This window comes from Cariama cristata, unplaced genomic scaffold (assembly GCF_000690535.1).
Source record: "Cariama cristata isolate BGI_N322 unplaced genomic scaffold, ASM69053v1 scaffold5876, whole genome shotgun sequence".
Lineage (NCBI taxonomy): Eukaryota > Metazoa > Chordata > Aves > Cariamiformes > Cariamidae > Cariama > Cariama cristata.
In genome coordinates, this window is record NW_009620304.1 from 91,828 (window position 1) to 115,363 (window position 23,536).

General features: G+C 39.5%; 1 protein-coding gene across 1 annotated transcript in view; it reads right to left on the bottom strand.

The window, feature by feature from the left end:
• Positions 1-3,530: 3,530 nt before the first annotated feature.
• Positions 3,531-23,536, bottom strand: part of TBC1D30 (TBC1 domain family, member 30) — a gene marked incomplete at its 5' end in the record, with an annotated part of 24,303 nt that continues 4,297 nt past the window's right edge. Inside the window, 9 exons of the mRNA XM_009701572.1 lie at positions 3,531-4,346; positions 5,948-6,154; positions 7,819-7,958; positions 8,125-8,237; positions 13,996-14,101; positions 15,988-16,156; positions 17,629-17,797; positions 21,315-21,500; positions 22,593-22,718. Coding sequence (XP_009699874.1) covers positions 3,565-4,346; positions 5,948-6,154; positions 7,819-7,958; positions 8,125-8,237; positions 13,996-14,101; positions 15,988-16,156; positions 17,629-17,797; positions 21,315-21,500; positions 22,593-22,718 — 1,998 coding nt within the window. The remainder of the gene's footprint in view (positions 4,347-5,947; positions 6,155-7,818; positions 7,959-8,124; positions 8,238-13,995; positions 14,102-15,987; positions 16,157-17,628; positions 17,798-21,314; positions 21,501-22,592; positions 22,719-23,536) is intronic.

Below are 23,536 nucleotides of genomic sequence, written 5' to 3' on the forward strand. Positions count from 1 at the left end.
CGTGCACTTTCCTGCAGCGCGCTGGATCCACCCTTCCCAGGCGTGACCCTCCCAGGGGGGTCCCACCTTCCCAAGGATGCCGTCACCAATGCAGAGGTGTCCAAACACAGCGGTTTCTGGCTGCTTGAGAAATCAGTCACCCGACCGGTCCCTCCTGGCTGATGACATGGGCTGAAGGAGCTGGGACGGACAACTGCGCATCTTAAAATCACTCACGGGGCTCCATGACGACCTCCTGCCTTGAATGAATCTTCTGCCAACTAAAAGCAAGTAAAACTGGAGCAAACAAAGTGTTGACAAGGACAGGGATCCATTAGGATGAATTTTTGTCTCTTCATGCTTCCGTGGAGCTGGTGCCAATGATCTCAGCCCCCTGCCATTCAGCCAGGTGTGACCACTGCCTGCACAGGGTAACTCACTGCAAGAAGCCCAAGGAAAACCCCAGAACGGTGAAACCACCCACCTTGTTTCTGTATGAACAACTCCACACGGTCTAAAATACACGTTGTGGAGGTTTGAAACAGATTTAAAGTCTCTCTTGAATTTTGACGTTTACCTGAATTGGAAATATCCGTGTAAAGGGCTGCATTTTATTTTTGCTTGAAATGTTTTGTTGCCTTTCTAGCAACCACTTACATTCTTTTGAATGGATTCTAGTAGGACTTTCGTTAAGTACACAAAATTATATTTTGCCTAGCTGCAGTTGTGGATGAAATCAGGAGGATGAAATGCATGAAATCATGTGGATGAAATGCAGTTGCTGCCTGCAATTCTGAAAAAGTGAGTTCTACCATTTTTATCCCCAAAGTGTAGGCAATTTTGGATAATCTTAGAATAGCTTTGGACCTATTTCCACTTGCAGGACTCTAAGTGACCCCAAAACAGAATCAAATACCCATCCCTTGAGTGCTTCCATTAGATGATGGTGAAACACATCCTCAGAAATAAAAGTCAATCTGATCCTATAAAATACTTTCTCAAAAAAAGACTCAAGGAGTTTAAAAAAAAACAAAACCAACAAACAGAAAGGTCACTTAGTGGCATGGAAGAGAGCGTTGGCACAAGTTGGCCTCAAGTAGAACAAAATGCAGAGGTTTATGGAGCAGAAGAGACTCCCACCATCGTGCTTCCCAGCGCCCTCAGTGCTGCAACACCACTCTTCCAAGCACAGCTGCATCACCGGACCTCGTTTGCTGAAGGGATTCGTTATGTAAAAATAATCGGAAATTTCTCTGGAGTTTCCTGGTTCTCTGGACCTTGTTTTAGCGTGCCACCTCAGTACCAAGTGATGAAGTTACTTTTGCTGTGTGTTCAACAGGTAGATTGCAGGTAGAGAGTAAACCTCCTTTGAGGTACTGAGAGCTAAAATGACACGCCATTTTCTCATCTAGCACTACTTGAAGAAAATTTCCTGCAGCAAACATCATCAAACTGATGCACCGAGTTGCCGTGGTTCCTTCGCCTCAATCCTAATGGGCCAAGCAGCGTACAAGGCCCTCAGAGCACGCTCATCAATTATTGATTAGGTCTGAATCACCACAATTAGTATTCTATAAGCATTTCTTTCTCCAGACCAATATGCATGTAAAGCTTGCCGATTTTCCACTGCTTAATCACATCTTCATGTGTTGAAAATTCATGCGCTTGCATGAAAATTCATACTTGCAACGTTTTAGCAGTTTTTGCAGAATGACACTCCTTTTATTTTCACTGATTCAGTATACAGCCACACGATACACTGAAGCTAAGAAAAATTGGGCAGAATGATTCACAGCAAAATTCTGAGAAGTCCATTTCTTCTAAATCAAGGCAGAAACAATTCCTATACACTCCGGGATCAGTGACTAAATTCTACATTAAATCTACTTACTGCTATAAATAATCATTAGCGACAATACTCCTATAACCTGAAAATAAGGCAGGGGCAAGATCTCATCTACATCTGATTTATATTTACAGTGTTCATACTTGTATATTATTTTATATGCAGACACTTGTATAAAACAACAACAAAATAAACTGTCCCCAGAACAACAAACAGGGTATATTGTACAGCTTTTAAGTTATGGTATACAGTAAAACTGATATCACATCCTATAGGTTATAGGATACATTAATAAATAGACAATGATATATTAATTTGCAAGTTTAACACAGAATTTTAAAAGAGGAAGTAAGATATTACATACAATGGGGCTGCTTCATCATTACTGCTTTTACTCCCATTTAAAATAATGGCACTTTCATGTCATGGGAAACTTGGAAGCAATAAGGTAATGAATCACAGTCAGTACATACAAATTGGCAGAGCTGTAATGTTTTAAGAGCAACCTAAATTTCTTGGAGTCCGAGTGCTCAATTTTTCAAGCCTGAAGTTGAATCATTCACATTTAGTTTCTCTGCCTGCCTGTTTAATATCTAGAGGGGGAAAAAAAAAAAAAAAAAGTACTTATCTTATGGTATTCACCAACTTTGCTTTTTGATTTGGAAGTAAATACTCAGGTTATTGCTTTGCCATTGCTATTTCACACCAAAAAAGAGCCAAGCCATGGAAGCCCATGGCAGTCCCACAGGTAGCGGGTGATGTGTTGGCTTTTAATGGTAAGTGGCAACCTAGTCTCTAATCACTCTACAAATAGAATTTAAAACCCTAAACTACTTTGAGACATTCATATATTTTACCTACTACTAAGCTGGCAAATATGATTTAATTACAAGTCTGTAGCCTAGGTAATAGCTTTTAAATCCACTGAAGCCAAGATGTGCCATAACATTCACACAACCACACACAGAGTTGTATCTAATTCCTAATTTTGCAGTGCCGCAACTCTCCAGCAGTAACAGAAATGTAGGTATGTACATATGTAACAGAAAAAGAGTAAACCAGTGTGGCGGATGGACTTATTTCTCATGCTCACTGATTACATTTATATTAAAAAACAGCATTAGCAGAGGACTGCTGTGGGAAGAGAAGCACAAAATGCTGCTTAAGAGCGTCTGAAGCCAGATGGCCGGGTAGGTAAGTGGTAAATGTCGGACACAAAGGGGTACTTTTGATGGCCAGGGCTGCTTGTGCTTCTGTTAGTCATGGCTTCTCCAGCTACTCACAGAGCATGATGATGATGAGGTCTAATGGGGAAGCTGCCTAACAGTCATAAACACCATTATACATGTCTGCTGCACCAGAGAATTTGTCCTTTGGGCTTTGAAAGACACAGGAGGCAGCCATGGGGGGCTGAGGGATTAAAGGCAGATGGTGATTTTATGTCTGAGTTAGACTTAAAGAAACAGTATGCTTCACACTGCAAATCAATGTTTATTTTACCACAGAACCATCAGAACCGACAACAGGGTGGCCAGAGCACATCTTCACTAATCTATCCCATAACAACACGGGAGTACAATTTTCAAAGACACATATTTATACATCTGGTAACCACTTTTGTCCCCATTACTTGATTAAAGATTAGAAACGCTTTGGGACACACATACACACATTAAAAAGAGAAGAAAGCAATACAAATTTTTTGTTGCTGTCAGAAATAGAAAGTGCCAGGTAGTACATCATCGTTTCCTGGTCCCACTGTTGCCACTGGCAGACTTATTGAAACTTTTGCTCATTTGTGGGAAGTGTACAGTTGGTGTTCTTTCAGTGGGGCCATACAGCCCTAAATTCCTGGCTGTAGCTGACTTTCGAAGAGGCTTAACACTGGGAAAAGGATTGAAGACTTGCGGCTTTGGGTTCCCAGGCTGGGGAGATTTAGCCGGGTTTCCGCTGTCGCTGGATGAGCTGGAGGACTCTGATAAATGTGGCTGGCCAGAGTGATGGGATGTTGACTCAGCATCTGTTTTGTTATCTGAGGTGAGTTCCAGGGCTTCCAGTTTTAGCTGAACCACTGATAAGTTTGTACTGCTGTCCGCAGAGCCTGGCTCAGATGACTGCCGGTCAGCTTTTTGAGTAGTCCTGTCATCCAAACCACCTCCTTCTCCTTCTCCAAACTCAGAATGTTTGGAAGTCTCCTCCTTTGCACCAGGACTATTTGTTTTACAGTTCTCGCTCTGCTCATCGATAAGTCCTATGGTATCCCCGTACCCCAGCTGGCCTTTGGCCCTAGCAATATTCTTTCGATGAACTCGTATGTGAGTGCGCCACGGAGAGTTCAGTTTTGTTTTAAGATCTTCTTGGGGAATGGGAGACATCTTCCCTGTAGCGTGACTTGGGATGTGAATAACAGCATTTTTGAGAGACCTGTTATTCAATTTCATCTTCTTTCCTAAAAGGAGATGGTTTATCACTGGGGAATGGTTTACCTGAGAAGGGAGGAGGCTGGTAACTGGCCCTTTGTCTGAAAGAGAATGTTTAAAAGAAACATGGTATTGTTAAAGAACAAAACAAATTAATGTTCTAAGGATCCACTACCAAATTTCATGCCTGCCTTGAGGTATAGCAAAGGTTTGTAGGACTGACTGCTATTTAAAAATAAAAAATAATCATAAAAAAGAAAAAATCACTGAACTTCTCTTACATCTTGGACTCAAACAGAAAGCTGTAACTTCTATAATAAAGATTTCCTGTCCTCCCTCCCTGTTTCTTACCTATGGGTAACTCCTGAGCCAGGAATACCACAAAAACAAACCGTAACAAAATTAGCTTCTCGATTTTTGCAATTGCACTGTAACTGATAGTTTAACATTACTACTGAATTCTGACCTTTCCCCTCTCCTTCATTCCTCTTCCAACTGTAAGAAGCAATTCAGTCCCTATACGAGGTCAGTCAAATAAGCCTCTCCATGAGGCCTGTGTGACTGCAGAATGAACCAATGTATTTTTAACAGATAAACTGCATCAACTCTTTTCTATTAGGCCCTCCTATTAAACCAGAGCAGCAGACTCAAAATTAGGTAATTAGATGACAGTTTGATTAAACCACAAACCCAGGCCCACATCATGATTAGTAAGATTAGAAAGGTCTGTGTTTGAAGGGTGGGGGGTGGCAATCCTTGGGAATCAACATTTTACTGTTTGCACTGTTTCTGCTGGCTACAGCCTTTGTCCAAAGCAAATACTTTGCCAATATGTAAAAAAAAAATTTCCTTACGAATGATGTTAATGTTGATGAAAAATTGCAGCTCTATGTATTCAAATGCTCCTCCTAGGACAAGTTTAGACAATCTAGGAGAGGAATAAAAATTCTCCCCAGTGACCTATCTGCATGGTTCAACGCTGACTTAGAAAGACGACACCTAAGTGGGGAGGAATGAGTGGGGTGGACTGTGTTCAGCTTGCACACCCACTAAAGCCTTCAGCTACACTGTTCATGCTAACCCCTGTGCTGAGTTTGCCAACTGGGGAAATAAGACTCTAACACAGATTGCTAAACAACGGACTGATGTCCAGCTCAATCCTCACAGCAGTATCATTACAGCTAGGTAAACAGCCACAGTGGAACATCTAAGCCAGCTCTTCAACTGTGTAATTTGCCATGCCCAGAAGAACTCAGAGGAGTTCGGATAATACGGACCAGCTAGGAATCTACCTGTCACTTGGTGTGAAGTGTACCCATCTCCTCATTTCACTTTTCCCAGTGCATCAGTATGTCAACTCCAAGAATGCCAAAGAATGAAAGTTTTTAATCAGAGAGATCAACACAATGCACCCAGATAGCAAAGACACTGTTAAATACCATTGTTCAGCTGGTCCCTGGGACCTAAATAAATCCCAGGGTCATCATCTTCAGATCCTGACAAAAGAAGAAAAAACATCACCTTCTCATTTACAATCTGTCTGTACAAAGCAGCACCTGCTTTACTACTACTGTGTTATACATTCTATCAGTCTCTCGTTTTGTCTGTTTGCTTAAATGTGAAAGAATGTCATTCGCCTTGTCTCCTATGATGAAGTCAGCTTGTAATAAATCAGTAAGTGAAGCATGTTCTAATACGTTACCTGCTCTGATATACACATGGTGAACCTGCTGTTGCTGCTTCTTCTTTATCCTGGAATATTGCTTTTTCAGTGCATTAATATCAGTGGTCATACGCTCCATCATCATGCTGTTAAAAGCAGCATGATACTCGCTTCGGCAAGAATCTATTGCTCCTGGACTTAATTCTGCAATGTTACTGGAACCCAGCCTCTGTTCTTCATTCTGATCTGCACAGAGTAGGGAATAAAGTGGAGATGAGGAGTACAATTGGCTTACTCAAGAATTCCGCAGATTATCTACAAAGGAAGTCTATGCCTGATTCCTAGCATCTTATTTAACCGCAGCCTTTAATTAAAAAGTTATCAAAGCTGCACTATTTATAATAAGAAATATTACACTTCTAGAATTACTGCTTAAAAATAGCAAGGGTTTGAGTGGAGTTTAAAGGGGACAAAAGTCATTTAACACAGCAATGCAAAGTTATAAGCACAGTTCTTCAATTACCCAAAAGTACATCACTCCATCACTAAAGTAATTCAGAAACTGATTATCAAAGACACTCAGCTGGTCAAAGAGGAGGCTAACAATGCAAGTTATACAATATACTACAGTCAAGCAGGCATGAGATTAAACAACCGACCTAGCGATACCAGCAAGAAGCACCAAGAAACAGTTACAGTACCATAGGGAGAAAGCTACTAGTAGCAACAAAAGGGATAGACGCAGAGCAGCTGAGGATCAGGCAACTTGAGAGTGTCTCTGATCAACAGCTGCAGAGCAACAGCAGCAGTACAATTTATTTTCACAGCTGTTTCTGATGCACTACCAGCCTGGCACTCCAGGGTCAAGGGGATAATTCTTTTTCAAGGGATGTTTATTTGTCTTTGGCTTAGTTTGCAACAGCAGTTTGATGTTCTGACTAAGTGCTAGCTTGAAGCAGCAGATAGAGACTGACAGTCCCTCAGGAGTGGAGGAACAAAACACCACAGCAAGAGCAAAATTGCAGCTTACAGGTCTCAGCAAAACAAAGCCACAAGAATGATGATGTGTAATCAGATAACAGTGACTGCTACATCAGTCCGGGGTTTTTTTTGGGGGGCAGGTGGGGGGGAAGGCAGGGGTGGGTTGGGGATAAATAACTATAGCCTCTCCCAGGATATCATAAAATCACTGTTGATCCAGTACCATTTTGTAAAGGCTGCTACAAGTTAACAAACAATCTTCTTTTCTTGTATGGATCAGAATTTTGTTCTGCTTGTAGAGCGTGCATAGATGAACACACAATTCTGTCTGAAATTTTATTTCGACATGGAAGGATTTGAAAAATAGTGACATTTTGTCAGAACATCCTAAGCCATACCCAATTTTTTAAAAAAAAGTGAATAATAATAACCAAAACATACAACAGTCTGAAGGTTTGGCCAAAAGGGCGGTGAAATGACCTGCGGAATTCGCTCACTGCTGATTGATAGATTCCAATATTAGCCATGCATATGCTAATAAAGATCAGGATTATTTATTACATGTACAGTCTTCAGAAAATGCTGACTACCTAACCATTGCGGAATTAAATGTGGATTTAGGGTGGAGTTTTTTTCCACACGTGCTTCTTTTTTTGTGGGTGGCCAACACTATGGGGTTGGGTTTTTAACCATTACTGTAGCCAAATCCTTAACCCACACTGTCATTTATTGTATACATACAGCCTTCACACTTGACTTTGAAGGCATCTTCACGGACCACAGAGCAAGTCATTTGGTACCTGCTGTAATCTCTACATGAATATAAAATGCAATTTTTATAGCAGATTTCACAGAGGAAGCCACAGAGGATTTCTAAAAGGTCATGCAGATTCAACTACATTTTCCAAAATGAACAAAAGCACTTTTACCTTTCATCTGTTTCTGGTATTTTTGGAGCTCTGGTGCCAAAAACCCACTTAATGGTCCAAGACAGCCAATTGCATTGGCAATTGAGTCTTCATCATCTAGGTCATTCTCCTCGTCACTGTCTCTGATTCTGCCTAGCCTTCTGTCAAATAAGAACATAAGAGAAATAAGAAACAAACATTTTAAATATGATCATTACCAAACATCTTTATCTTCTTTAGGAGCATACAAGAGAGTATGCTACCTGTCTTTTTACTGTCTGTGTAGGGTAAACCATAACCCTATATGCCATAAGCATATAAACTTACCCTGAAAGTGAAGTTGATTTTACTGCTGCAGGGAAAGGAGTAATGTTGTACGTGTATTTCTCCCTTAATTCTGCCAGTTGTGGGAAGGGAAACTGAGCCATGGTATAAACAGTCTAGGGAAAATAAAAAACCACAGCTTTTAAAATTTTCACTTTAACTAACAGTGCCACAAAAGATTTCTCCATGAACAGACTTGCAGAATCTTGCAGGATTAAAGGCTGCACATTTTCATGTGCTGTAAGAAAATGGAAATGGTCTAGTTTTATGGTTCAGTCGGTATTTCCTATAAGAAAAATAGACTGATTCACTAGAAAAATACATGGTTCAGAGAAAAAAAAAATAAAAATGGAACTGATAACATGAGACGTAGGGTCCTTTTCAACTCCTATACTTATTTAATAATCATTGTCAATCCTCCCCTTGCCAGCAAAATGGAAATCCTCCTCTTCCAATTACGATTTCACTTACACGAATGCATTATTGAGGTTCTGGACATCTTCCAGAAGACCTGTGTTTCTGCTCAAGTATTCAATAAGGTATTGACACTAGCATAGACAGGAAGAAGCGGATCGTCACTTGATGTGGACTGTTAACAGATCCATTACTTCACCTGAGCAGTCCCAAGAATTTGTGTGAAGGGAATCACTTCAACACAAAAGTTATGGCCAAAGAGGAAGGACCCAACATTATCCAGCTCAATTTTCTCCTCTCAGTTTCTGGTTTTGATTGTTGTTTGGGGGGGGCAGGTTTGTGAGAGGGCTTTTTTTGTCATTTGTTTGTTTGGGGTTTTTTTGGGGGGGTAGTGGTGGCTGGTTTTTTAAAAGACATTTGTTCTACGGTGAACAAAAAAATCTCTCTGCAACTCTGAACTCAACATGTAGTCCCTAGAACTTAAAACAAGGCCATAAAAAAAACTCTAACGCATTTTATTTCCTTCAATACTCACAATTAAAGAAGATAAACAGTTGCAAATGTATTGGCTTTCAGCATTTTTTTTTTTGCTTTAGGTAACTGTAACTACAGGATGCCTGTCACCAGCCAACCTGGCATACAGACACATTGTATTCCTTGCAATATCCCTGCTGATTTGTTCCTACCTATTTTAGTTGCCTTTTTTTTCCCCCCTGCTTTTGTACACTTAAAATTACAGGGCTTTCAAATAACTGACACAATTCACTGGGAGTCTTAACGTCAGAAGTAAAAAGAAAAAAATAGCAAAAATATAATTTCTTATAGTTTCTCTGAAATATTATAGCTTTTCCTCATCTTGAAAATTAAATGTCTTCTGAAAGATAGCTGATGAGAAATTTTTATGTTGCTATGACAGGAAATCTCCACTTGTATTTTTTTTTCCTTTGCTGTTAAGTCAGTGACATTTTCATCTGAAGGCAAATGGCCTCAATTAAGATAAAAGGAAATTTTGAACAATTTCTACATAATCCATTCTTGAACTGTGCCTTGTCTGCGCTAAATACACTAAGGAAAATCGCCAACATGAGTTCAGTACTAGACTTTTCCTGACAGAGGAAGGGAAAAAAAGTTTCACTAACAGCAATGATGTAAGCAATGAGGATCAGAAAGGTCACTCCTGGCTGGATCAGACACAGGGCAGTAGTGCAGCTCAACAGGCTCCTGCATGAAAATGCTTTTACAGTTTGAGCCCTGCACAGATTGTAAGGCAAGGAGGATGCCTACAAAAACCCAGAGCACGAACTGAAGCTTTGCCATTTCATGAATCTACAATGCTACTGTGAAAGACAAATATTTTCTAGGGCCTGAACAGCGAAATCCCGGCAGTCTACCAGACGAAGGAATTTTATGATCTGGAGAAAGACCTACCTCCGGCCCAATGTGTCTGCCTGCTTGTTTGATCTCCACCACACTTTCCTGTTTTTTTCCCCCATACGTCTCAACTGTCTCCCTTCATAGAGAAGGAGGTGTGTCTGGAATTTATTTCTACTTTTTATGTCAACAGCCTTTTCAGGTAACTTGTTCCATATGCTAGTTACCCTTTCAGTGAAACAGTCGACTCAGGGTCCTCCATTTACTCCTGGCACCTACTGTTTCAGATTACGCTTTTAGCTTTTGCCTGTCTCCAGTCTGTGTCTCTTCCAGATCCTGTGCAATTTCTTTCACTTAGCATACATGTTTTTAGCTTAATTACTTGTTATCAAATTATAACTGGAGGCCTCACCTGCCACCTGGCTAAGAGATCCACAAACAAATTTTATGCTGATGCAAGTTCCACTGGAAATTAAAAAAATATTGTCAATCAACATGCTTATCTCCTCATAGCAATACTTGACTTAAAACATCCTGTTCCCAGTTTGTATATAGCCTTGGATGCCATTTGGTTAATTCTGGTGAAACTGTGCCAGAGGCGAACAGCCTACATATATGAAGCACGATGCAGCCAAAATTAGCATCTTATTTATGGCCATAAGGGACAGATTCTGTTAACAAGAAAGGAGACAAGAAAAACACCCCTCTTCTCACCTTAAATCAGTAGCATTTGTCAATCCTTTGCCTTACTCTAAAAATGCAAAGCCATCTAGACCCTCAGCAGAACAGCACACAGAAGGTGATGGGCCGTGGCTCCAGAAGAGGGTAAGCTGTTTTGCAGACAGCTCCCACACACTTATCTCAAGAGCCACCCCACACTGGTTTAAGGCTCTTCTCTCTTTTCACCTTCACTAAGAAAACAAAACAAGAAGCAAAAGCAAAAACAAACCCAAAAGAAAAGAGACAAAGTGCTACTCAAGTAGAAAGTTAACAGTGAATACCATCAAATCAGGGTAACTGTCTACGGGAGACAGTCTAAAATGCTAGAGTACTACGGAGGGATTCATCCCTGCTCCCCTCCACCACAGTAAATGAACAGGGATGCCTCTCCTTTACCTGTTTGCTTCTCATCTCCTCCACACTGCAATCTTTATAGGCATACAAACAGAATTAGTTTAGCTGCTCATAAAAATGCTCGCTTTCTGAGAAGGCATGAAAGTGTGTACTCAATCTAGCAAACGCTGTTTAGAATATCTGCAGACACCTGGTGTATAGCCTTCTGTCCCCATGTTAGAACCAAAGTTTATTAATAGGCCAATAAAATGACATTACTGAACACCATATTTGTTTAACTTCTAGTCCTGAATACATACCCGGTCTAGCACCTGATGTGTACAGCACTTACCCTTTATTTACCTCAACCGTTCAATCTGAAAAAGGAGAAAGCTGTAGCCTTGCTTGCTCCTCCAATCCCTCCATGCTCTCCTCAGCACAACTTCATATGGACTCTGGCCACGCAAGGGCCAAATCTGCAAAAGCTTTAAGCCCTCAATCCTAGGTATGTGTACTGTCTGGCTGGGAGGGAGGGAGGCACTTCTTATTATAAACTTGCACCAACTATACATGCTGCTGGTGGAGAGAATGAGGACAAGAGTCCTCTGATCTACTTTAGACATCTGCTCTGTCAACACTTGTCCCTGAAGGATCAGCCATACCTCCCTCCTCCAACTCCCAAAGGAAAGAGGCCTTTTAGAGCACAATTTGTTTTCTCATGGCAGAGAAACGCCTGTTACTCCTCACTGGCTTAAGTGAGCCTGGAGAGGTAGTTCAGATGCAAATGTAAATGTCATGCAAGTCTAAAGAAAAGTGAGATGACTGCCACCAGCAATCTTCACTGAAAGGCAGAGTAGGATATTAATCCTTTCCCACAGTAGGATACTAACCCTGGAGCCACCTTGTAAAAAGTATTAGATGTAAATTCACTGTTCTGACTTTGATTAGGAAAAAAAGAAAAAAAAAAGAACATTTTGAAAACAAAGCAGTCTAAACATTCATCTCTGACTGACTCCTCTGAAAAAGCCTAATACAATTAAAAAACCAGCATCTTCAAGCAGCCTGGATCCTTTCATTAATGCAATGGTTCATATGGCTTTATTTTCTTCTTCAACACAAAGAACATTGTTCAAAAGCAGTTGTAAACATTCATCTCTGACTGACCCCTCTGAAAAAGCCTAACGCAATTAAAAAACCAGCGTCTTCATGCAGCCTGGATCCTTTCATTAATACAATGGTTCATATGGCTTTATTTTCTTCTCCAACACAAAGAACATTGTTCAAAAGCAGTAGCCAGACACATGGTGGCATTCATATATCCTAACGGTAAATTCTTGTAGCGCCTAATTCTCTCCACGTACAGTGCCTAGAGCGAACATCTCAGAGAGAGATGACTACACTGCCAGTGCCTGCCTTTGACTTGAAGAATGCTATCTAAATTATGGCGTGGATTCTTCAACTGAGAGGATACACACAAACCAGACACACTGCTTCTCTATGCAGAAAACTTAAACCTGCCACATTCTCTTTATCAAAGGCAATGCTATCCTACCTTAACGCTCCTGTCAGCGCCACAAAATACATATGTACACTATGAATACATATATACTTTGCACCAAGTGCTTATTTTTTGCTGAAGCACAAAAGGACTACTAATTTAGTACACTTCTAATTGCAACTGTTCAAAACCCAAAAAGATCCTTCCATCCCTTCAGCAGTAAGTTACCTATGCCTTATTTTCTGTTACACACAACAGCAAAGAAAGATATCCATACTGAGTCACTAAAGCCCACTTCAGCTTTCCCAACATTATTCCTTGTCACAAATGCCACATCTTGATTTTGTACTACACTTGAGACCAGGAACTGAAACACAATGAATATGAGAAGGCATCAGCTTGTGCTGCCCTCCTCACACATCCTCAATATCTTGAAACCTTAACACTTATTTTAAAAGTAAGCGAGTACCCTCTGACCAGCTGCATTTCCCTTCTTGATGCAAAACAAAGTCACAGTGATCACCTCTCCCATTCCTAGAGCTCCCTCATCAGACAAAATAACAATAACAAAAATTAAAAAACCTGAAAGTAATCCTTTACTTCAGGGCAGTACTTCACCAGACTAGGTGTGTTATCCCAGAGAGTCAGTAAGTTTTCCTTCCAATAATGGGTAACAGAAGTCACCTGCTAACTACTGCGAATAAACTCATGCAACTTCATAGACAGACTGACTTCCCCTAAGACAGGTGAAAAATTTGAGGTCAATTATGTGCTCTGTATTTGCACCCATTTAATCACCATGCTCTAACTCATCAAAAGCAATGTTCCAGAACTGTAGCATGAAGTCTTTACACAACATTTAAGTAGACAACATCTAAAGGATATCACAAAAAGAAGTCTAAGTGCGAATCCATAAAATTGCATCTGCAATATTAAAGGCCTTTCCTTTCCCAGAACAACGTGGATCTTTGTTCTCAGACAATGATGTATGCTTTAAGAATTCAGGGTCTGCAATTATCTACAGATGTCTTTGTTTATAGCTCACTGACGACTGTTCATGCCTTTTTTTTTAAATCATGAAGGATATTTGTTTTCCCTGTCTCAGTTGATAAACTCTTGTCTCCCACAGTGTCTGCAGAATGAAAAGGACACAGTGTAATAAATAACTGACCACAACACAAAAATAAAACAAAAGAACATCCTAAAAATTATGACTACTAAAAGATTCTACATCATACTTGCGTAAATCCAAATGGGCATGAAATCACAACAAACTTTCAGCTGTCAAGACACAACCAATTTTTATTAAATGGAGCTTAGTGGTCCTCAATATTTAATGTATAAGATAAGATTTTAGCTTTAACTGCAGGTCATGTATTTGTTTCATTGACATGCCAGCTGAACTCAGTTATCTTAAACTTTTACTCTTGGGAGAGTTTAGGTTTCTGCAGTATCTGAACAAAAATGTAATTTGTTAGAAATCAGCACCTGAAGGATGCACAGAAAACACAAACAATAATTATATCACAATTACTCACCTGCATGAGTTCATTGCTGTCAATCAGACTGTCTTCCAGCATCTCCTGGGTCAGCTTGCCCATGGTACTGTAAAACTCATCTGCAGTTTCACAACACTCTATTTGCCTACATCAAAATACATAAAAAATGTTGGGTTTTTTTTTTTATTTTACTTTTACATATGGTTATACACCTCCAAACCAAAACTGAACTTTCTGTTATCATAAAATACGTGCTTCCATTAGTCACCTTAATTCTTACGTTTATTGCAAACCTCCCTGCACTTCCAAATACTAAAACTGTGCACACCACATTAGAAACACTGGTGCAGTAAAAGGATGTGCTGAGCACAGCTTACTATCCTGACTGCTCACGATACAGGATTCATGGATGCCCAGACAGGTTATTCCCTCTTCCCCTTTCACTTCTACAACATGAGAATCAATAAATCCCACCTCCTACTAGCACAAGGGAGCTCTCTCATCAGCTCAAGGGAGCATAAAGAGCTCTTGACTGCCTCATCACTCATTCTTCACTATGCACCAAATGGCTGAATTCACTGGTTGAACTGTCTTTTTGTCAGACGGGAATATATTTGCTGGCCAGAAAACATTCCGGTGGAGTAAATTAAGTATAGGTGTATTTATACATGTCACTGTATTCAAAAGAGCTGAGCCCATAAACAACAGTTACAAGGTATGCAGTTTGATCAGGTTATTCTTTTGGACACATTCTTACAGATTTCTTCATTCTGTTCCTTCCAATTTTTATAAAACATGTTTCATTTTGGCTTTAAGTTTTATGGTAAAATTTTCAAAGCAGTGACTTCCTTTTTTACCATGTTGAGCTGGAACATTCATAATTACAGCTTTTAAGTGCACAGAGACCCACTGGAATAGGACCTTTTATTTAAAGGTATGGTACAAAGTAATAAAGCACAAGGGGACTACATATAGCTTAATCCTAATGCAAATGATTCATGCAAGTTTCATTCATGAACTGAACAAATAAAGCTCTTAGGAAATTATTATTCTAATTATTATTCTTCAGATTAAAAATTAAATATACTAAACAAAGTCTCTTACAATGCTACTGGCCTGCAATGCTCATTTATTCAGAAAATAAAAAAAGAAATGAAATCTCCAAGGATAGAGCTAAACATAAATCCCAGTGGTTCAATCTCAGGGAAAAAAAAGGAAGGTGAGTGTTGATAGGCATCACAAGAAAAATTTGATGCAGTTGCTGACACCAGCTGAAAAAAGTTTCCAGCTGAACTAACATCTGCTGGACCTGTCAGAGCTCACACCTCCCACTGAAGTCAGTGACAAAACTCATTTCTCCAGGAGCACTGTACACTCTTTGGAATGCAAATATTTGCTGTGACAACAGAGGGGTATAGAAGAATCAACCATCTCTTGTGTTTTGTCCTATGTGGTGAGTTTCCAAGGCCTTAAGGTACTATAATAGAAACTTGGCTAGAATGAGCTTAAAAGCAGAGAATTTCAGGAAAATGTGTTTGCAGGCCTCAACAGAAAAGAACTGTGTAACACTGAATCGTTCTCTTAGTAACACTGAACTCTTTTCTTAGATGTGGCCAACCTAATAAGGGAATTAACATCCCCAGTTTCAGGTACACAACTAAATTAGTTACCCTCAAGTCTCTCTGTACGTCTTTCCACAGAAGATTTACCAGCTCCCTCGGAGGTCTAGGTTCTGGAAAGTCCAAACAACCTTTTAGCATAGCATCAAGACATTACACACAGACAACACAAACAACTGGAGACATTTCCTGCAGCAAGGGTCAATTAATTATCATGCCCATTCCGACGTGATGTCAGAAGCATATGTTTTTGGGGAAGCCATAGAGGCACTTCATACAGCTTTTTCAAAGCAGAATCACTCTCCTGAAAGATTACCTCCTGTTTAGAATTGAGATCACGCTCTTCAGAACAACAGAAGTTACACACATTGCTTGTACTGAAAAGAAAAATCAGATAAAAATGACCACTTACTCTCCTAACTTTGCCCAGATAGCCAAAGCTACTCTCAGTATGATTTCAGAGCCTTCAAAGAATACTGAATCCCAGATCTTCAGAACTGTATGGTTAGGCAGGCAAGTGGCAAAGAGGGTCAGAAACCACTGCATTGTGAAGACATTTGTAAGTGGGGGTTCGTAGCCTCCTGGGGGGGGAAGAAAAAAAAGCTTAAAGTAATTGCAATTTACTATTATTTTACAAGGAGTATAAACTGCATACTGAAATCCACCAGACATTCTAGTACCTCTGTTATTGCTCAAAACTTACTTAGCCTGCAGCTGTCCAGTGATAAGCTGAGAAAGAGAGTGATGGAAAAATGACATAGTTAGTCACTTTTCATTCTGTTGCACTGCAAAAAGCTCTAAGCAGCAGCATTGGTTTTGGACCATAAACCTTGGGAAACACCATCACACTTTTTTTTTTTTCTTATATCAGAAAGATTGTTTTTCCTTCCCCAAAGCCATATAAGTGAAAAGCTTCTATTAAAAAACAAAACAGAAAAAAAAAACACCCCACACCACCAAAGAACCCCCAAACCCAGTGTATTTCTTCAGAAACTAATGGCATAAGAAGTCTTTATCTACATGAAGGTGAAGGTGACTGTCTCTGTAAAGTCTTATCTATTGTTTTAATATCCTGACGCACTGCCAGCTTTGCAGAAGTGACTCTAACACATTCAGCTTTTCTTTTGGCTTGTTAAGTTGCAAACAAGATTTAGTATTTCAGCCTGAAACTCTGAAGTTTTACTTTTTTGTTATGCTCAGAGAACACTGTGTGCATCCTAGTATCAACTGATGCACTGAAGGCCATGACCAAAGAGGCTGCTGCCTGTGAAAACACTTTCAAACAGCAAACACTTCCTAGACACCCTTTGTTTTTACACAGTTTGGGCACAGTCACAGCTTATTTACATGGTAGCAGATCTTTTCTAAGATGGAACTCAGGGTGCACTTAGCTACCAGACTGACATAAACACCAACTAACAACCAAAAAACGCACCCTCCTCAAAACAGCCCCAAATAAAAGAGCTGTTATCTTGTTAAAAAAAAAAGTCTGGATGGAATGCTATACCAGGAAGAGAAAAACAAACCCACAGTGCAAAGCCAGTTCTCAGGTAGCAACCCAAGAAGGACTTCTGAGTTTTGCACCTGTGTATCGCTAAGCATCCAAGTGAAGAAATACCAACCACCCAGAAATGACTCTCACCTTGTAACTCTTCCCAGAACTGCTCTATAAGCTAGCAACTACAAGGAGCAATGGCAGGACAGGTATCTTGAGCTAAGGCAAGAAACAACCTTTCCAATGGTAGCCCTTGTACGAAGCTGTGTGTTACAGTGTTGTCACTCCATACATTTTTACATCCTTGTCAACATGATTCTGTTTGCAGTTAGTGGCGGGACTAAATTATTTCCCTTTTATTTTTTTCTTTGAGAGCACCACCTATTTATGTTAAGATTATCACTAATGGAAACCATCATCTTTCACCTTAACAATTTAAAGTATATTTTTTTTAAGCAACAAACTCACATAAACATGTAAAAAAACTGTATTTTGAGACCTGTGCTCAGATGAAACAATAGCAAAAAAGAATTTAATAGCATTTTCTGTTGAACCTACCTCCACTTTCTCTGTTAGCCGCTCTTTGCAGGGTATCCAAGTGCTGGGACAGTTCAGGAAGCTTCATTCGTAAAAGATCTCGGAAAACAGCCATATCCACAGAGAGAGCGCGGAGATTATTGACAAAATAGCTATCAGGAAGCACCTTATCAATTAGGTAAATCATGATCTGTGGGGAAAATGAAATATTATCATATAGGACTTAGCAGAGCTAGTTATTTTCTAGGAATAACAGGGGAAAAAAAAAGAATTTTAAAGTTCTCTGTTCACTAAAGAATGGCTTTGAGCCAGTGGCAACACATGCCTCTGGTATCTCCATTTATATGGGGAGAAAACATTGTAATTTTAAGCGTTCACAGGTACCCTAAGTATCCACAAGCAAACAAGGTGCAAAGGCCTCTTGAAGCTGTCCAGAATTTATAAACCATTAATGACCGAAATCAATGTCACAGTAAGCTATGCCCAAACTGGAAACATTACGCAAACCAAGGCAACTTTTGGTACTTCTGATGCTGTACGTGTAGATGAGATTCTCCATGCTGTTGGAAAGTTCCACTGTCCCTTCTCTGGTTGTTAACTGCCACAACTAGAAGACTGATCTTCCAAATCATCTTTTTTCCTCTCTCCAAAATGCAAGATACTGTTCTTTAACACATTTTACTGTGATGTGTTACCATGTGCTGCACTTCATCTTGTTACTTTAAAAGGTGCTAAATTAAGTAGCATGAGACATTTTAAACAGACATCTGTTTCAAGTGAGACACCTCAACGACATGGATGGTAACGTATTAACTGGATACAGTCAAACTTTTGAGAATGAACAAATGCAAGAAAGAAATGTGCAGAAGTCGATGTGTATCACCAGCCCAACAAAAGATGCTGACCTTCACTTCAGGATCTTTTACAATCTTTATGGCCACTCTACAAACCATATCCAGAGAGCTTGCATGCAGTCATTCCCCTCTGCTTCAACTCTCCATTACTCCTTTGTTAAAATTTCAAATGAGCATCCTTACCATATGTTTCATACAGCCTCTAATGCTTGAGAAGTATGGCACCTTCATACACAGGAGATAATCCTCCTTCCAATTCCCCTCTTTTCATAAGGTGCTTGGCACAAAAATTGCTCGGCAGACACTGGACTTCCAAGAGCACCACCTTACACAGTCTTATTCCTTCCTTTTTTCTCAGCTGCTTGTGACCGCATACTACCACTTGTCCTTGCAAGACTTTCACAGGCCATAACAGTCTTCTGTTCCATATTTTAAAGCATGTAGATCAGCAATCAATACAGGCAAATCAATAGCTTCTACACATTTGTGATGAGTTGGGTTGTTTTTTTGTTAAGTTTTAAGGATCGAAAGGAAATAGGTGATTAACAAGTAAGCTGGAGTCTCATACGGCATCAGATTCATTCCCTAACCTTTGCTGAATACTGGGACACCTCATTGTCTTTTAAAAATACACTCTATTTTGTTCAGATATATTTCAACCATTGGAAGAATAATTTAATACAGCAACATTAACTCACAACTGTGCTATTTGTGTTTTCATTAACTTCTTATGACATAAGCCATAAATCCCTATGTCAAAGAAACCATTTTATAAAGGCTTTTGCTCCCTTCCCATTGAGTGGTATTATATATATGAGATATATGATATATGAAAGGATAGGAAAGAATAGCAATCTTTTTGCAACACTGAAGTCCATTCTAGTTCACTGACATGTGAGCTGTTTTGAGAATGCTTTTTTAAAAAAGCAGCTTCACGTATTTAGCAGTTTGCAATAGAAACTTTCTTCATGAGACATCTCTACATATTTATTTTTATTATTTGACTTTGTAATATTTCCCCACAATAATGTGCAGGAAAAATGCTTTTTAAGTTTCAGTATTTATGAGACTTTTATGCATACTTTGATAGCTTCTAGACAGGCAAAGCTGTCATTTTCTTGCTTATCTTAATTTCAGTAGGCTAACTTTCAGGTGTCTTCAGGGATTTAACTTAAACATGCTTACCTGAACTACAGAAGACTCAAGTGTCCCTGGCTGGGCATTCACTGAAGCTGCCACGTTGTTAAAGCCCCATGGTGTCAGTACTACCAGCTGTTCCCCAGCTGCTGGGAGACACTTCCCAAACACAGAGCTTTTGCTTATAACGTCCTTCCCAGAAAGGGGACCTGACTGGCGACCCCCAAAAATCCCCTTGCTCCCTTAACTCCGAGACTCTGCAATAACCGAAACAGTTTCCCCATAGCTCCAATCCTGAGGGCAGCTTTACAGCAACAGCCTCTGCTGCTGATTTGAAGTCACTCATTGCTTGCTGTAGATGGCACAGTGACTACAACAACAAAACAGCCACACGCTAACCCCCAATGCCTTTTTTTCCTCACCTCGTTCCTTTTTTTTTCCCCCCCCTCCTTCCCTCTTTCCTCTCTCTTCTGGGGAAATTCCAACTCCGCAAAGCCCATACACTAAGCTTGGAAAAGAAATTACTATTTTTCATTCCTATTTTTACCAGGTAAGCCCCATTTTACTGCTAACAGCTTTCAGTGCTTTACCTCCCCAGGGCAGTCCGCTGCCATTCCATTGTCTCCTTAGCACAAGATGCCTGATGCTCCTCACAGTAAAAGACAATCCGATAATATAAGGATGCACACAGTTCTTATAATCAATTTGGACTTCATAAACCTTGGGCAATCGTATTTCCTATATTATCATAATGTGTTTTGGGAGCTTCTGGACAGTGTATGATCACGATAAAATGTGACAAATTCTAGTTAAAAATATTGAGGAAATCTTTAGCAAGAATTATAGAAAGGAAATTTTACTCTCTGATATAAAGTAGGTATGTTGTGGTATTTTCCTCCTATTACAGGCAGCTCTCTAGAGTGAGGTACTAAATACCAGCTAGCTGGACTCTACTACCACAAGCTTTACATTTCAGGAGCTCCGAGTGAATTTAAGTATTTACCATATTTAAATCATTGTCTAAGTCAAAACAAACAGCTCAGTATCTCAAGAGTCACAATTATCTTTTACTAATTTGACCCCAACTTACACATATGAGCAAGTTAACTTAGGGAAATTTGCACATGATCTTGGCAAACCTTAAACCATGTCCTCTACTGTATTGCCATTTTCTGACATACTGTAAGTTTCATGAAGCTTTCTTTTAATTAGAATAGAAAAGGTCTAAAAAAATAAAGAACTGTATGACTAATGCAGGCCAGAAAGTAGCCTCAAGGTTATTTATTTCAATTTTAAATACTGATTTTGTGTTTTCCTAGAATTTGCTTTAAAATGCAGCAGATTTATTAACTGCCTTGCATGCTACTGCCACACAAGAAGTCGATAATGGAATCAGAAGGTTTCAGCTATCTATGGTGTTTGGAAGCAGACTTGGGATTATGGGATAAGATATTCTAAAGTCAGTAGCAGTGTTCCCATTTATTTTATTATGGTCAAACCATCATTTATTTCTATTTGAAAAAAAATTTTAACGGTGATGGCATTCAAACTGTTCATTTTAGCGCAGCCAGGATAACAAACAATCGCAAATATAAATTGGTTAACACCTTTGAGTCCTGCTTTTTTTAGGCAGTCTACAAAATTCATGTACTGGTTTATTCTAAACTTCACTAACTAAAAGGAATCTTCAACACTGAAAAAAAATATTTTACTCACTTTCAGGGCATCCCCTTCATTGCCCTCCATTACTTCCAGAATAAGTGCAGCTAGTATGTTAAATCCTTGACAATAGCCAACAGATTTATTCCACCTGGCGTAAGCCAGCAAAACGCGTTTTAATACCACTCGATCTTGCTCTGCCTCCTGGCCACAGTAAGAACTGCAACCAGTTCGGTGAAGGTCCTTTAAAGAAAAAAAGACAAGAACAGACAAGAGAGATGTGCATTTTCCTCCCTCCTGTAGTTCTCTCGCCTGTCCCAGTTCTCCTTCCACCTCCACCCTCCCAAAGTTGAAGACGTTTCTTTTTTTAATCTGTAAACCTTTAGCTTACTGAAGAGAAATAGGTTCAGCAAGCTCTTCAGTAAACACGTTACCTAAAAGATGTTCATATGAAGTTGTCACAGAAGATGTTAACAGATACCTAGGTCTCAAAGAGGCAAGACATAACAGCTGCTTAATTGAACAAGAAAAGCAACTGGTTTTATCGAAGTATAAAAGTAGTACAGGGCAACTAAGTTTTCACAACATAAAAAACCAGAAAGTGTCCTTGAGATTTAAGCGATTTATAAGTGAAAGGCAAAATATATACTACATTGTTTAGTATTTTATAAGTAGTATCATAAGCTTAAATTACCTAGTCCAGATGACAATTGTAATAATCAGGAACACAATGTACTTTGCTCCATATGCTCTAATTAAGGTGACTATAGAACACAATCTCTCCTAGATAGAGCAGTATCTCCTAAATAGGTACATAGACTAATATTAAAGTCACCACAGCAATACAAATCTATTAACCTCTTCCCTAAAACCGTCCACTGCTTTAAACATTAATTAGCCGAGAAATATACACAAAGTTGTTTAACTCCTGTAAAATAACTGAAAAATGCTCAACTGCTATATTATAAAGCATACCTTTTAATCCCAGCAAGTATTTGTGTTTATTTATGGAGAAGAGGAAAAAAACCCACATCTGTCATCTGTTCCTTTGTCTCCATTAAACTCAAGTATTTCTTTTAAAATAAAAGTAGAAATTGGGGGGGGGAATAATCAGTAACAGCAGGGTTTTTTTTCCCAGCTAACACTAACAAGACCAGTGCAGAAGAAGGACCAAAGCAGCCGAAGAAATAATTTTAGTGGGCTAAAGGGAATTAAGATGAAATTTTTGCCATAGCAGTTCTAGAGAGCAAAATAAATTCAATTTCCATCTATTTAAAAAAAATAAATCAACTTTTCATTCAAAAATTAAAATAAAATAATGAATTAGCTGGCTACCTTTACTATCTGGATGCCCATAGAGTCATCATCAGGATTACTTCTTTCATTGAATGTGAAACGCATGGTTTTATCCCAGTCAATGGCTATACTGTGTAAGTACTGATCAGCTAGGGTCAGCCAAACCTAGAAATACACAAACCAAATCAACACAATAAATTATTTCTCAGATAAAACATGAACAGATTTGATATACACCATTAGATGAACCTCAGCAGCTTCATCCATATGTTATCTGCTGTTAGACTTGAAATATGCAGAGGACTTTATCTAAAATAACTTTTGCACAATTAAAGTAATATCTTGCTCCTTAAAACAGAAAGGACGGAAACAGTTAGCATTCAGTGTCCTGATCTGTGAACCGCTTAAAGATGCAAGTCCATGGTCAGAAAATGAATCCACAGGGTCCCTCCAAGATGGAAGCACACTGTTCCTGCAAGGGCCCTCATCAGTTCAGCGGTTCCAACCTTGTAACCAACAAGGAGTTTTATAAAAATGTATAAAAGGTTACAAAACACTGCTGCAGGCTTTCCTCAAACTCAACCATGGATCCATCTCCTGGAAACTCCACAAAAGAAATCACACAGAATCGGTTTGGTTGGAAAAGACCTCTAGGATCATCGAGTCCAGCCTTTACCCTAAACCACCACGTCAGCTAGACCATGGCACTAAGTGCCATGTCCAGTCTTTTCTTAAACATCTCCAGGGATGGAGACTCCTCCACCTCCCTGGGCAGCCCATTCCAATGCCTAACGACCCTTCCTGTGAAGCAATGCCTCCTCATTTCTAGCCTGAACTTCCCCTGGTGCAGTTTCAGACTGTGCCCTCTTGTCCTGTCACCAGTTGCCCAGGACAAGAGGTCGACCCCCACCTGGCTACACCCTCAGGTCTTTTTTCTCATGACCACTTTCTAACCACTCTTCCTCCAGCCTGTAAAACTGCAT